Here is a 13,587-nt window from a genome sequence, read left to right on the forward strand (position 1 = left end):
ATCCTCTGGAAAATGGAGATAATACATTTGAAGATGAAATAAAATAATATATGTTAAAGTGCTTGCCAACTGTAAGTTGTCACACAAATCACAAAAAGTTTCAACTTCAATTAACAAAAACACTTCTTCGTCAAGATATTGCCAAACTGAACACTGGCCAGACTTTCTGGTTAAACTTGACCAGCCTTGGATAAAGTCAAAGTCAGATTTTTTTTTTTTTGCCATCAAGCTGAATGCAGGTTTGGAATACTGACTTGGGCACTAGGGGAGATAAATGAGCAAAAACCATGACCTCATCTTTCAGTGGAGAGGGAGAGGATGTCTAAGGAGAGAGACAGGAGCCAGGAGACCAGAGACTTCCTCCAAAGGCAGCTGAGTCTGGAGGGTACATTGCCTGGACAGCCAACATGAGTTATCCCCTGAAGCCCAGGGCACTGCCCAGAAAAGAGCGGGGAACCCACAAGAAATTGTAGCAATGACACTCTGAAAATATTTAGCAGCACAATCAAAGGTAAAAAGGCCCCTGGGAAACATAAAAAAGAAGATCAATATTCGTGTTAGCCTCTCTGAGAGGTGGACATGTAGCAGGCAGGGATGAAAAATGTTCACCATCTGGAAATAAAAATGCAAGGAATGTACTTTGGCATGCATGAGGCTTCTTGAAACAGCCCATGGTCAAGGGGGTAGCTTGTTTTTTAGGTGGAAGTGCTGGTACAGAGAAGACAATTCATATTATTAGGTTGGCGCAGAAGTAATTGCAGTTTTTGCGAATTAAAACTCCAAAAACTCTAATTACTTCTGCACCAACCGAGTTAGAGATGGACAGTTTTTTTTTTCTTTTCTTTTCTTTTTTTCTTTGAGACGGAGTCTCGCTCTGTCACCCAGGCTGGAGTCAGTGGCACGATCTTGGCTCACTGCAACCTCTGCCTCCTGGGCTCAAGCAATTCTCCTGCCTCAGCCTCCCGAGTAGCTGGGACTACAGGTGCCTGCCACCACACCCAACTAATGTTTTTTTTTGTATTTTTAGTAGAGACGGGGTTTCACCATGTTAGCGAAGATGGTCTCGATCTTCTAACCTTGTGATCTGCCCGCCTCAGCCTCCCAGAGTGCTGGGATTACAGGCATGAGCCACCACGCCCGGCCAAGATGGACAATTCTTTAAGTGAAGGGGGAGAAAGAACCAAAGACATGGAATCTTGCTCCAACCAAAGGGTCTTTGGTGGTAGTGGTGGTGGCAGAGGGCTGGGTAGGATGAATTCTCCTTTTCTCTGCTCCATCCTGGAAATCAAGATGCCAATCTAATTCCTGGGAAGTGCAAGCACGTTTCCTAATCACTGGCCGAATCCTGCCCATTGAAATTCTTGGGGTGCAACCACTCACCCATTCTTCTGGATGTCAAAGGATGTTAGGTCTTAATTACCCTCTTTGTCTCCCAGGTTCTCTGCTGCTGCCCAAAATATTGGGGGTGGAGGAAGCTTTGGAGCTGGGAATGAGGAAGCGTGGATGGGAGCTCGGCTCTGCCCCTGATGAGCAACCCTTCAACCTTGCTTGTCCAGGGTTTCTTCTGCTGGAACACGACAGGGCTGGACCAGTTCCTCTGTTAGTGCAAGTCTCTTCTGGGGCTGGAACCACTGGGACTTCATGGTGTCCCAGTCCTCTGACATCTGGGAATGTTGGTAGTTCGGACTAGAGTGGTGGCCATAGAAAGACGGGGACATGTGCTTGGATTTGAGACATACTGAAAAGTGGAGCTGAGAGGATGGATTGGATATGGGCCAAGGAAGGAGGAAGCAGCCTGAGAAACCAGGAGGGTTGTGGTCTCATTTCCTAGGATTGGCAGATAGCAGGGGATGCTGTTGGGTAGTGGTGGTGGTGGGCAGGAAAAGAAATCATTCTGTTTGGCCATGTTAAATCTGAGATGTCTACTGGATGGAGGCAAGGGAGGAGTTGGCAGGCAGTTGGATAGATGGATTTGGAGTTTAAGGTCAAGGTTGTAAGTATAAACCAGTCAATGGATATTGGTACTGTTTAAATCCATGGGCCCTAATGAGGGCATGGAGCGAGTGAGTCTAGCTGGAAGAGAGGATACAGTCCAGGATGGAGCCTGGGACCCTCCAGGGTTTAAAGGTTGAAAAGAAGTGGGTCATAGAGCCAGTAATGAATGAGGGAGAGTTACAGGGTGGGGAATGAGAAGGGAAGAGTGTGATTGGATGAAAGCATGGGAGCGTGTGAGCTTAGCTTGAATTTGATAGCAGGTTGTTTTTTTGTTATGTTTGTTTTAGGATGAGCAGGAGAGACATGGTTTGGAGGCCACATTGAGGATCAGGAAAGACACCTTTTGCATCTATAGCTCCTAGAGTACAAGAATTACGAGAGGAAGACTGTCCTTGTTCAACGAGGCTACAGGAAAAGAAGAGGCCTTAGAGGAGAGCTGAGCTTCAGTTCAGGCAAGAAGGTGAAGACGATGTTTGAGAAGTTGCACAAATTGGGAAGAAATTAGGAAGTATGTTGATATAAGATCTCAGCTGACCACAAATGAAACATGAGGACAACAGGTTCTCAGCTGACCACACATGAAACATAAGTTATGAGGCATTGTCTACTACATCCTGGTATCAACCTTGTGGAATAGGTATCACTATTCCCATCTTACAGATGACAAAAAGAAGGCTCAGAGAGGTTCAGTAACTTTCCCAAAGCCACACCGACATTGATGACCACGCTAGGGCTCAAACCCTGGTCCTCATGACGAGAGAGTCCAAGCTCTTAAAAATGACTGTGCCAATGCAATGAAAAATCACTGTAGTACAAAACCGCCAAATAACCTAGAGGAAACCACCTTAACCTGCATCTAAACACAAAGAAAAAATAAATTGACCAGATGAGACACCTACCTATGTAGTTCATGATAAATCCCTGGCCCTTTCCAAAGATGAGGCCAGCAGGGTCCGAATGGAACTGGATGGTTAAGTCTGGCGTGGAGGAGTACAGCTTCTGGGGGCCATTGTTCCCAAGGTACTGCCCCAAGATGTGGGGCATGACCTCGTCGCCATCGTAGATGGTCAAGATGTCACTGTTGCTCAGATTCAGGCTTGGAGGGCAGAGAAGAGGGAGAGCCATGTGAAACAGAGTATGGGCATTCAATAAGCCCTTGATTAACTTTTTCAGGCAATACATAATTTCTTAAGTGTGTATGTGTCAGGCCCCAGACTATTTGTCTTACCCCTAGGCTGAGGGTACGATTGGCATAGATTGCAAATGTGACGCAGAGATTTGTAAGTCAGTTTTTTTTTTTTTTGGACAGAGTCTCACTCTGTCACCCAGGCTGGAGTGCAGTGGCGCGATCTTGGCTCACTGCAACCTCCGCCTCCCGGGTTCAAGCAATTCTCCTGTCTCAGCCTCCCGAATAGCTGGGACTACAGGTGCACGCCGCTATGTCCGGCTAATTGTTTTTGTGTTTAGTAGAGATGGAGTTTCACCGTGTTGCCCAGGCTGGTCTCGAACTCCTGAGCTCAGGCAATCTGCCCACCTCGGCCTCCCAAAGTGCTAGGATTACAGGCGTGAGCCATTGTGCCCGGCCTTCAATTGGGTTTTTCAAGACACATTGATGCAATGGTCTTGCCTGCATGGGACTCATTGCAAACTCAAATGCTGCATTGTAAGAAGAATCACCTTTAAAACTCCCATTATCAGCAACCATTTCTTAGGTGACATCTCTATGTTAGGCACCAGGCTACAGGCTGGGGCTATGACCTGCATCTCTCATTCTTCTTCAGTGCAGAACATGCTGACAGCTTGCTAATTACAACTTGCATTTTTATATAAGGTGAAATGATCTTTCCATTTATCACGGGACAAATTCCTCAAAGTCAACTGAGTTATCCATTATGTTTAAGGGATAGGGCAGAGGTGGGATGGAGGCACCTTATTTATGAGATATGCTCAAACCTGTCACCATTCATACTGTTAAAGGATGACACATTTTCAAAGACTCCAATGCAAGAAAGTACCTTGACACTAAATAATTAAACCACAACGGATAGTTAATAATCCAGAAATCACTTCACTATACCACAGAAACATGTGCCATCTCAGACATGCTAGATAAAATTGATCTCCAATTGAAAGAATGCCAGATAATTCACCTTTGGCTTCATCAATCATGGACAGATATAAACTCACATTTCTTTCTTTCCTTTCTTATTCTTTCCCTCTCTCTGTCTTCTCTCTCTCTCTCATGTCTTTCTCCTTTTCTTGTCTCCTTCTCCCTAATTTTTTTTTGAGCATCTGCTATGAGCCAGGCACTGTGCTGAGCTCGGAAGCGTCACAGAGTAGTGATCTATTTAGATTTGTAAGCCAGGGATTGTGGCAGGAGTTATAATCAAAGTAAGGAGAGAGAAAGTAAGGACAAACTCAGATTAGGGGCATCATGGAAGCCTTCCTGCGGTAGGTGATGCTTCTTGCTCTGAAACGTCAAGAAAGAGTAGAAGACCTCGAGGCAGATAAACACAGAGTAGGGAGTCCAGGTGCAGTGGCTTACACCTGTAATCCCAGCACTTTTGGAGGCTGAGGTGGGAGGATTGCTTGAGGCCAGGAGTTCAAGACCATTCTAGGCAACAAAGAGAGACACTGTCTCTACAAAAAATAAAAATAAAAAAAAAGTCCGGGTGTGGTGGCTCACGCCTATAATCCCAGCACTTTGGGAGGCTGAGGCAGGAGGATCACGAGGTCAAGAAATCGAAACCATCCTGGCCAACATGGTGAAACTCCGTCTCTACTAAAAAAAAAAAAATTAGCTGGGCATGGTGGCAGATGCCTGTAGTTACAGCTACTCAGGAGGCAGAGGCAGGAGAATTGCTTGAACCTGGGAGGTGGAGGTTGCAGTGAGCTGAGATTGTGCCACTGCATTCCAGCCTGGGCAAAGAAGCAAGACCCTGTCTCAAAAAAAAAATTTTTTTTTGGTGTGGTGGTGCACCTCTGTAGTCCTACCTTCTCAGGAGGCTGAGGCAGGAGGATTGCTTGAGCCCAGAAGTTTGAGGCTACAGTGAGCTATGATTGTGCCACTGTACTCCAGCCTGGGCAATAGAGCGAGAACCCATCTCACAAAACAAAACAAAACTAAACAAAACAATGAATGGTGGGGAGAAGGCAGAGGGAAGAAAGGAGTAAGACCATGGTTCCTGAAAGAATTTTCCCAGTGGTCAGTGTGCCTGGGGTATGGGGATAGGCGTAGAAGCCTGCAGAGTTCTGCAGGGATTAGATTATGAAGGGCTTAAAGAGCCAAGCTTCAACATTTGGACATCATCTTGCAGGAGACAGGGAGACACTGAAGGGTTTTATACAGGAACTGCGTGACTGAGCAATTCAATGCCAGAGGAGAGGTGTTCCAGGAAATGGCCCTGAGAAGAGTTCCTGAAACTGAAGCAGACTGACAGTGGCCCTCCCTGCTGATAGCTTCATCCAGTGGCCAACAGTGGTGTTTGCTGCTAGTCCGGGAGTAGGGAGGCGAGGTGGCAACTACCCATGTTGGTGTTTCAGGTGGTCAGAACAAAACAACAGAAACACAAAGAAAGGTATTGAAAGTTTGCTTCTGGGAGGGCAGGGATTGTATTTTATTCACCCCAATACCTTCCACCATACCTCTCATAGTTCCTCATGTAAAGTTGCTCCAAGGGGTGGCTTAGGAAGATTTTGATTGCCCCCGTAATTTTCATCAGTTTCCCCTATGCTACTCCCAAAAGATCTTCAAATAAAAGCTACCTGCTTGCTTTGCACACAGGTCTTCAAGACAAAACCCCCAGACCCCTCCTACCCCCCTGACAGTTTTTAACTAGATCTAAGCCCCTAAACCCCTGCTATATTGAAATTCTGGAGTTGCCACTTGTTCTTGCACACAGTAGGTGCTCAATAAATGCTAAGGTATGAAAGAGCCTGCCAGAGAGTCTACTTGACAGCAAAAATAGTGGGACTGATGTCAGCTTTGGACCTATGGTGGAGAGGGCCTCTTTAGCTCTAAGTACCACCAAAACACCAATTGTTCATCAAAGTGCTGGATTAGACTAGTGTGAAACATGGTAGATGGCAGATATATTCCTTAAGCCGACGTCACAGCTGATCCGCTGGTAACAGTAGTTTACAGACAATGCGCATCTTGGCTTTATTCTTTCACTTCAGTGGCCAAAATGCAGTAGCAGCATCTTCAAGGGTGAAAATAGCTTTCATTTTAAAACCATACAGCAAGTCTTTGTTCTCCATAAAATAGGATGGAGCAATGTGCAGGGAAGAGCACACTGGTTTGGAAATCAGAAAGCTTTGGTTTGATTCTCAGCTTTGTCACTTTCATGGAAGGCATGTGGTTTTTCTGAAATTTCTTGTCTGCGAATCAGCCTTAATAATCCTCGTCTATGTCATGAGCTCTGAGGATGAGGTGAGGCAGGCAGAAGGCCTGGATTCAAGTTCCAGCTTCACCATTAGCACCTGAGCAAGCTCGGTGATGTCATTGGAATGTTATGTTGTTATATTCCACTTTCATTTTTGGCATCATCATCGTTACCATCACCATGATTACTATCGTCATCATCATCATCACTACCATCATCCTTCTCTGGATTTCTGTTTATTCCAAATGACATCAGATGATTTATGTCAGTGGTTTTCAACTAGGGGCAGTTTTCCTCACAGGTGACATTTGGCAATGTCTGGAAACATATTTTTCCTAACTAGGTGGGTACCATGGGTGAGTGGAGGCCAGGGATGCTGTTAAACATACTACAGTGCACAAGACAGCCCCTCAACCCAAAAAAGTATCTAGTCCAAAATGTCAATAGGGCTAAAATTGAGAAACCATGACTTATATAAATGCACATTGTAAATGGTGTGCAACAGACCATTAAATGCAATTTCTTTTGTTGTTCTGAAATTTTAGCAGTGTCTCCCTCAGCTAAGAACAAGACAATAGGTGCAGTGCATTTCCACTTTCCAAAGAGAGATACTTGGCTGTTGATTGCATTTGGATTCTCCAGATGCAGAGATCAAGCAAAGATACAAATGTCTTTTGAAGTCTGGCTTGTCTGGGAGGCCCTCCCAGGCAGCACTAGTGGGGAAATGAGACAAGAAGAAGGGAAGGACTCAATGAAGAGTGCATTGATGAGCAGGTTTCACTGTGCATTTTGGGTTCAGTCCTGCAGGAACTTTAGAGATGGTGCAGAACACATCCATAGGGAGAAGGAGCTGGGGTATTTATCCTCCAGTTCCCATCCTTTATTGACTGAGGGCTGCTCCTGGATGTGTTAAGTCCCTAGCACTTCTGGCTTGCCCATGTGACCACATGGCATCAGAGAAATGCTGGAGAAGTGGACAGGGCCTTGCAGTGGGAGGTCATTATGGGCACATGGTGGCAAGTATTGCACAGCTTAGACAGAGTACCAATGACATCATCTACTACCATTGATGCAGCTCTTCCAGTCTGAGCCCTTCTTCCCACCTTTAGCTTATATAAGAGAAGAAAAAGAAGGCACTGGGCCATTGAGGAGGCTGGCAGGAAGGACTGCCTTGAGGGGAGCGGTCACTGTGGGACATCATAGGAGGGAGGGTCAAATGTGTATCACCCTCACATTAAACCTAGTGAGGAGGGCTTCAGGGGAACTCTTGGTGACTTGGCAGGTGTCTTTCTTTTGTGGCTTGGATAACAGTGGCTGGATTTGATGCTCACCAAGAGAAATGATAAAATCAGACTGGAACTGCCTGCCTGCCTCTGGGCAGAGCAAGGAGAATAAAAGCAGATATTGACAGTAAGCATCCCATCACTGATGACAGGTGGGATATGATCTATGTTTCCTGAGTCTAGTTGTGAACCTTGCAGGCAGAAGCCAACTATAGGTCTCCTTAAAAGTGGCCTCCTACTGAAAGGGTGATAGAACCCCAGCAAAAGGGAAAGTTAAGAGCAGCTGTGCTCAGGAGACTTTCACACTTTGAATATCCTATTAAAGTCAGAAAAAAATCAGCATTCTATACATTCTATAACCAAACAGTGTAGCCAAGTTAGAGTCTCCTGTTCCCTTACCTCCCATGCCCTTTGTCTGCAAAATTCCCAGCCAGAGGAGCACAGTTGAGGGAGGGATGAAGTTTCAAAATGAATGATACTTAGGGTTATAAGATTTTCAGACTGGACTGCACTTATTGTGACCAGAAGACCTATGAAAACGCAGCTTTCACCCAGAGGAAAAAAATAATATAGGATGTGCCTGAAGGGTCATTGGGAGAAATAATCAAGTTACTCTCTGCCTCATCCTTCTGAATCTTTTTTGACAGACTGGTTCCAATTATGTACACAGAGTCTGGCAATTTAGTTTTTTCCCCTCAATGCAAAGAGGAGCTTACATTTTCAATTGCTCATCCACGTATTTACCAAGTGCATTTAGTGTCCCTGGAATCAGACCTTCATAAGCAACCGAGATGAAAATGTGTTGAGTTCACTGCAGGGAGAGCCACAGGGCAGAGTGTGGTTTTCCACTGAGGTCTGAATTGAGATGTCAGCTAGATACGATCCAAGGAGGCGCTAGAAAAGCGGGATGGCAGTTTGACTCTAGGATGAATGGGAGATGGAGAGATGCTGGCAGGCAGGCAGGCTTGGTCTGACTGTGATTGGAAGTGGCAGGATCCCCTCTGGGAGAATCCCATAGGACCACAGAGCTTCCCAAGACCAGACCCAATCCACTCTGCCCCCTCTCAGGTGCCAGAGTGAAAGGTTTTCCACAGGCACAAAGTGTGAGCTCCTGGCAGAAGACCTCGGCTCCCATCTCCCCCTCTACATCCACCTCGTTCTTCTTGGTCACTGTCACAGGCTATCCTCAGACCATCATCACCTTTCTCTTGGGCCATTGGACAGCACCTCGGTGGTTTCCTGACTTCATCCCCACCTGGCCCTGATACTCCTCCCCTTAGCAGCCAGATGAATCTTTCCAGAAGGTAAATCAGACCTGTTCCCTCAACAGATGAATGAATAAGCAAAATACAGTCTGTTTGTGCAGTGGAATTATTATTCAGCCATAAAAAGGAATGCAGCATTGGCCCACGCCACAGCACGGGTGAACCTCGGAAACATGACGTGCAGTGAAAGAAGCCAGCCATGAAAAGCCACCTGTTGAATCACTCCATTTATAAGGAATATCCAGAATAGGGAAATCCACAGAGAGAGAAGGCAGATGGGTGATTATCAAGAGTTAGGGGGTGAGGAGAAGAATGCGGAACAATTGCTTAATCGGTATGGAATTTGTTTTTGGGGTGATGGAAAGGTTTTAGCACTAGATACAAGTGTTGGTTGCACAATATTGTAAATGTACCACATATGTAGATATATATTGTATATGTTAAAGTGACTGATTGTATGTTGTATGAATTTCACCTCAATTAAAAAAAAGAAACAGGATAGAGCGCAAACTTTTAACCCTAGTCTCAAGGCTCCACAGGTCTATTTTTTGCATTGCCGCTTGCCCCGTCCCTGCCGCCTCATTTCTGACTCTCTCTCTTGCAAGCCATTATTTTACCTCCAGCCAGACTGCATTGCTCATCAGTCTCTCCAAAGCACGATGCTCTTGGTGACCTCTGGGACTTTTCACATTCCCTTCCCTGTGCTCTGAATTCTCCACCTGGGAAACTCCTACCCACCCTTTAGTTTCAGCCTTCCATGATTCACTATTGCACAGAGCCCCCAGCATCCCCTCCTTGGCTAGGCTGCAGCCCTTCTGCTCACCCTCCTTATGGAGCTTAGTCAGCACTCGGGGCCCCATTGGTCTGGGGATGCTCATCTGCTGCAGATCAGGAGCTCCCTGAGGCCCTCCCCTGTCTCGCTCACTGCTGGCTGTATCCCTAGTGCTCAGCACCACGCTGAGTGTGTGTCTCGGTGAATCAGTGCCAGCTCAGGGCATAGGGCCAGGTTTCAGGCTCAGATCTTGCACAGAGTAGACTGTGGCTTTGATCCCAATTCCTACCTAGGACCCTAACCCCGACTGGACTCTTCCCTGCTTCAACCTTGGGAAGGGGACTCCTCTTAGCCAGTGCCATGGCTGCTTTCAGCACATTCCCCAGGGGTTAAGTTGAAAACTTTGATATCAGAGGGAGGCTGTCTCAAGGGATTTCTGCCCCATCTGCCTCTAGGGCTCCTTGTTGGCCATGCCTTGATCCTTCTTGGATATGCAGGTTACCAGAGTCAACTCCAATGCCACCTGACACCCTGTATGCCTGAGAGGCCACTCCAAAGCCAACCCGCTGGCTTGTCCATCTTGTCTAGCCTCCTCTCCTTCCCCACCTTGACCCTGCTCTGGGCACATTCTGCAGCCCCTTCAAGGGCCTGAGCAGCCATTTGTGGACATGCCATTTAGTATTACCACTTCTGGCTATTTCTTTAATTCTTCCCTTTCTCGGGGCAGTGAAAACACTGGTCCCATTGGATAGCTGAGAAAGCATTTCCCAGGACCCACATTTAGCTTTTGAATAACAACAGTGCTGTCCGCCAAGTATCAAGCATTCAAACAACCTCACAAAGTAAGACTTGCTCCATTATACAGATAAGGAAACTGAGGCTCAACCAGGAAGGTTAAGATTCAAACCTAGGTCTGTTGATGCCAAAGCTTGAGATCTGAACCACTATTTTATACAACAGCCCGTGAAAGCCACATACACGCGTTTTCAAGAAGTGTGCTCTGATTGAGTCTTGTATCAGAAAACACGAGTTGAAAAACCACAAATAAAATATTCAGAATAGCTGGGCATGGTGGTTCATGCTTGAAATCCCAGCACTTTGGGAGGCCAAGGCTGGAGGATCACTTGAGTTCAGGAGTTCAAGACTGGCCTGGGCAACATAGTGAAACCCCCATCTCTATAAAAAATAAAAACATTAGCTGGGCACGGTGGCACATGCCTGTGGTCCCAGCTACTAAGGAGGCTGAGGTGGGAAGATCACTTGAGCAATGGAGGTTGAGGCTGCAGTGAGCTTTGATTGCACCACTGTACTCCAGCATGGGTGACACAGTGAGATGCTGTCTAAAAGAAAAAAAAAAATCCAGACGGGCTGCAGTGGCTCGCACCTGTAATCCCAGCACTTTGGGAGGCTGAGGTGGGTGAATAACCTGAGGTCAGGGATTCAAGACCAGCTTGGCCAATATGGTGAAACCCCATCTCTACAAAAAGTACAAAAATAAGCTGGGCATGGTGGCATGCGCTTGTAGTCCCAGCTACTCGGGAGGCTGAGGTAGGAGAATTGCTTGAACCTGGGAGGTGGAGGTTGCAGTGAGCTGAGATCGTGCCACTGCACTCCAGCCTGGGCAACAGAGCGAGACTCTGTCTCAAAAAAAAAAAAAAATCTGTGGGATGAAAACATCCCTTTCTGCCCCTCCAATCCTAGTGTGCCTATTGTGTTCTTATGACATCACTGCTAATGTTAGTTTGATTAAATCTGGGATTTCCAACTTTTCCACAACCAAGGTAATATTTCTTCTCTCTATGAGCTTCCTATTTTTCTTTTATTTAAAAAAAGCTTCCAATTTATTTATTTTTAGTTTTTAATTAACACATAATTGTACACACTTATTGGGTACAAAGTTGTATTACGTTACATGTGTAAAATGTGTACTAATCAATTCAAGGTAGCTAGCATATCTATCACCTCAGACATCAATCATTTCTTTGTGTTGGGAACGTTGAAAATCCTCTCTTCCAGCCATTTGAAAATATACAACAAATTATTGTTAACTATCGTCACCCTACAGTGTTATAGAACACTAGAAGCTATTCCTCCTGTATAGCTGTGATTTCTGTATTACAGACTTCGTTTTTTAAAAATTAAATTATTTTTCGAGACACAGTCTTGCTCTGTTGCCCAGGCTGGAGTGCAGTGGCGCGATCTCAGCTCATTGCAACCTCCACCCTCCGGGTTTAAGCGATTCTCCTGCCTCAGCCTCCCAAGTAACTGGGATTACAAGCACGTGCCACCACGCCTGGCTAATGTTTGTGTTTTTAGTGGAGACAGGGTTTCACCACGTTGGCTGGGCTGGTCTCAAACTCCTGGCCTCAGGTGATCTGCCTGCCTTGGCCTCCCAAAGTGCTGGGATACAGGCTTGAGCCACTGCGCCCGGCCCAGACTTCTTGTTTTAAAAAGATTTTATCTCCTAACATTTTACATTTCTTGGTAACAATTGTTCTTTGTGTTTTGTTCGTGGTTATTATTGATCAGGTATAACAAAGTTTGCAATAAAATCAGTGTTAATCTAGTTACTTAGTCTGGGTGGCTTAACTTTGATAGATAAAAGCTTTCTGTTATGGTTTTTGAAATATTTAGAAAGATCTGGAGAAAGATACATAAGAAAGTAATTGCCTCTAGGGAGGAGAGCCAGAGAGGGGGCTGTTTGCTGGGGAAGGATGGGAAACTCAATTTTCACAGTAGACCTTTTTGTACTTTTGAATTTTGAATCACGTGAATGTAGTACCTCTTCAAAAAGGATAAAAACAACCTAAGGGACCCTCATTGCTTTCACTGGGGTATAGAGAATGGAAGAGGTGAGGATAGAATGCAAATTAGAATCCGACACAGACCAGCGAACCCATCTCTGGTTATGTAATCCTTCTCCTCACCTGCAGAGGGCAGTATATGCCTAAGCATGGAATGGGCTGACTTCCCCAGCAGGTGCCCTTTTTACCCCAACCAATCAGGAGCCTGGATGTGGGGAGCAGGTGGTAGGTGAGGTTGGTAACTACTGAGCTAGAGTCAATATTCCGGAGAGGGCATAGAAAGACATGATGAGCAGGCCACCTTTCTTTTCCTTATTCCTTTCTAAACAAACGTTTGACCCTTGGCTTAGAAATCTTGCCTTTAAAAGGCTTTTTCGAGCCTCATTCACAGGACGATTTTAGGTAGGCAAACATACTTTAAAATGTCTAACGTTTATGCATTTCTTTAAATGCAAATTAGAAAAATATATAAATATATGGTTTGCACATCAAACTTCTAATTTAATGGACATTATTTTGGTTGGAGTAAGCCAAGTGAAAAAGGCAAGCCAATTTACACGCAGTTTTGGGAAAACAAAAACGGTAACACAAAAAGAAGTAGCTGGTAATAGAATTGGACTGTGGAAACCGCAAAAATTAACCCACAGACTAAAGTCCAGTTTCTCAGCCTGACCTCCCAGGAAGTCCACAGCTGGGTCTCGGCCCATCTCTTACTGTCTCAAGCATCCAGTACACCAAGCCCCTTGCAGCCCCTAGACCCTTAAAGCCTCCATCTTTCATGCCTTAGCTGGTGCTAGTCTCTCTACCTGGAAAGCCCTCTCCTCTCTTCTCTGCTAGACAACATCTTGTCAGGATCCCTCTGTCCACCCTGCATTTACAGCTATGTAATAATTAGCTAAGGTTTTCGAGTGCTTTTCAAAGCACTTTACATGCACCATTTCATTTTATCATCGGATTAACCCTGTAAGTATGACTATTTACACCCATTTCACAGATAAGCCAACTGAGGCGCCCAGAGGTGAGGAAACGCGCTTAAGCTCAAGCAGCTGGTTATACAGCAGAGCCAGAATCCAAGCAGACATT

At 45.6% G+C, this 13,587-nt stretch overlaps 1 protein-coding gene across 8 annotated transcripts in view; it reads right to left on the bottom strand.

Moving 5' to 3' along the window:
• The window catches only part of SEZ6L (seizure related 6 homolog like), a 214,197-nt gene that overhangs the window by 40,356 nt on the left and 160,254 nt on the right, over positions 1–13,587 (bottom strand). For all 8 annotated transcript variants that reach the window (XM_055251466.2, XM_055251467.2, XM_055251464.2 and 5 more), the window contains exon 10: positions 2,895–3,091. In XM_055251466.2, the coding sequence (XP_055107441.2) occupies positions 2,895–3,091 (197 nt within the window). The remainder of the gene's footprint in view (positions 1–2,894; positions 3,092–13,587) is intronic.

Source organism: Symphalangus syndactylus, chromosome 18 (assembly GCF_028878055.3).
Source record: "Symphalangus syndactylus isolate Jambi chromosome 18, NHGRI_mSymSyn1-v2.1_pri, whole genome shotgun sequence".
NCBI lineage: Eukaryota > Metazoa > Chordata > Mammalia > Primates > Hylobatidae > Symphalangus > Symphalangus syndactylus.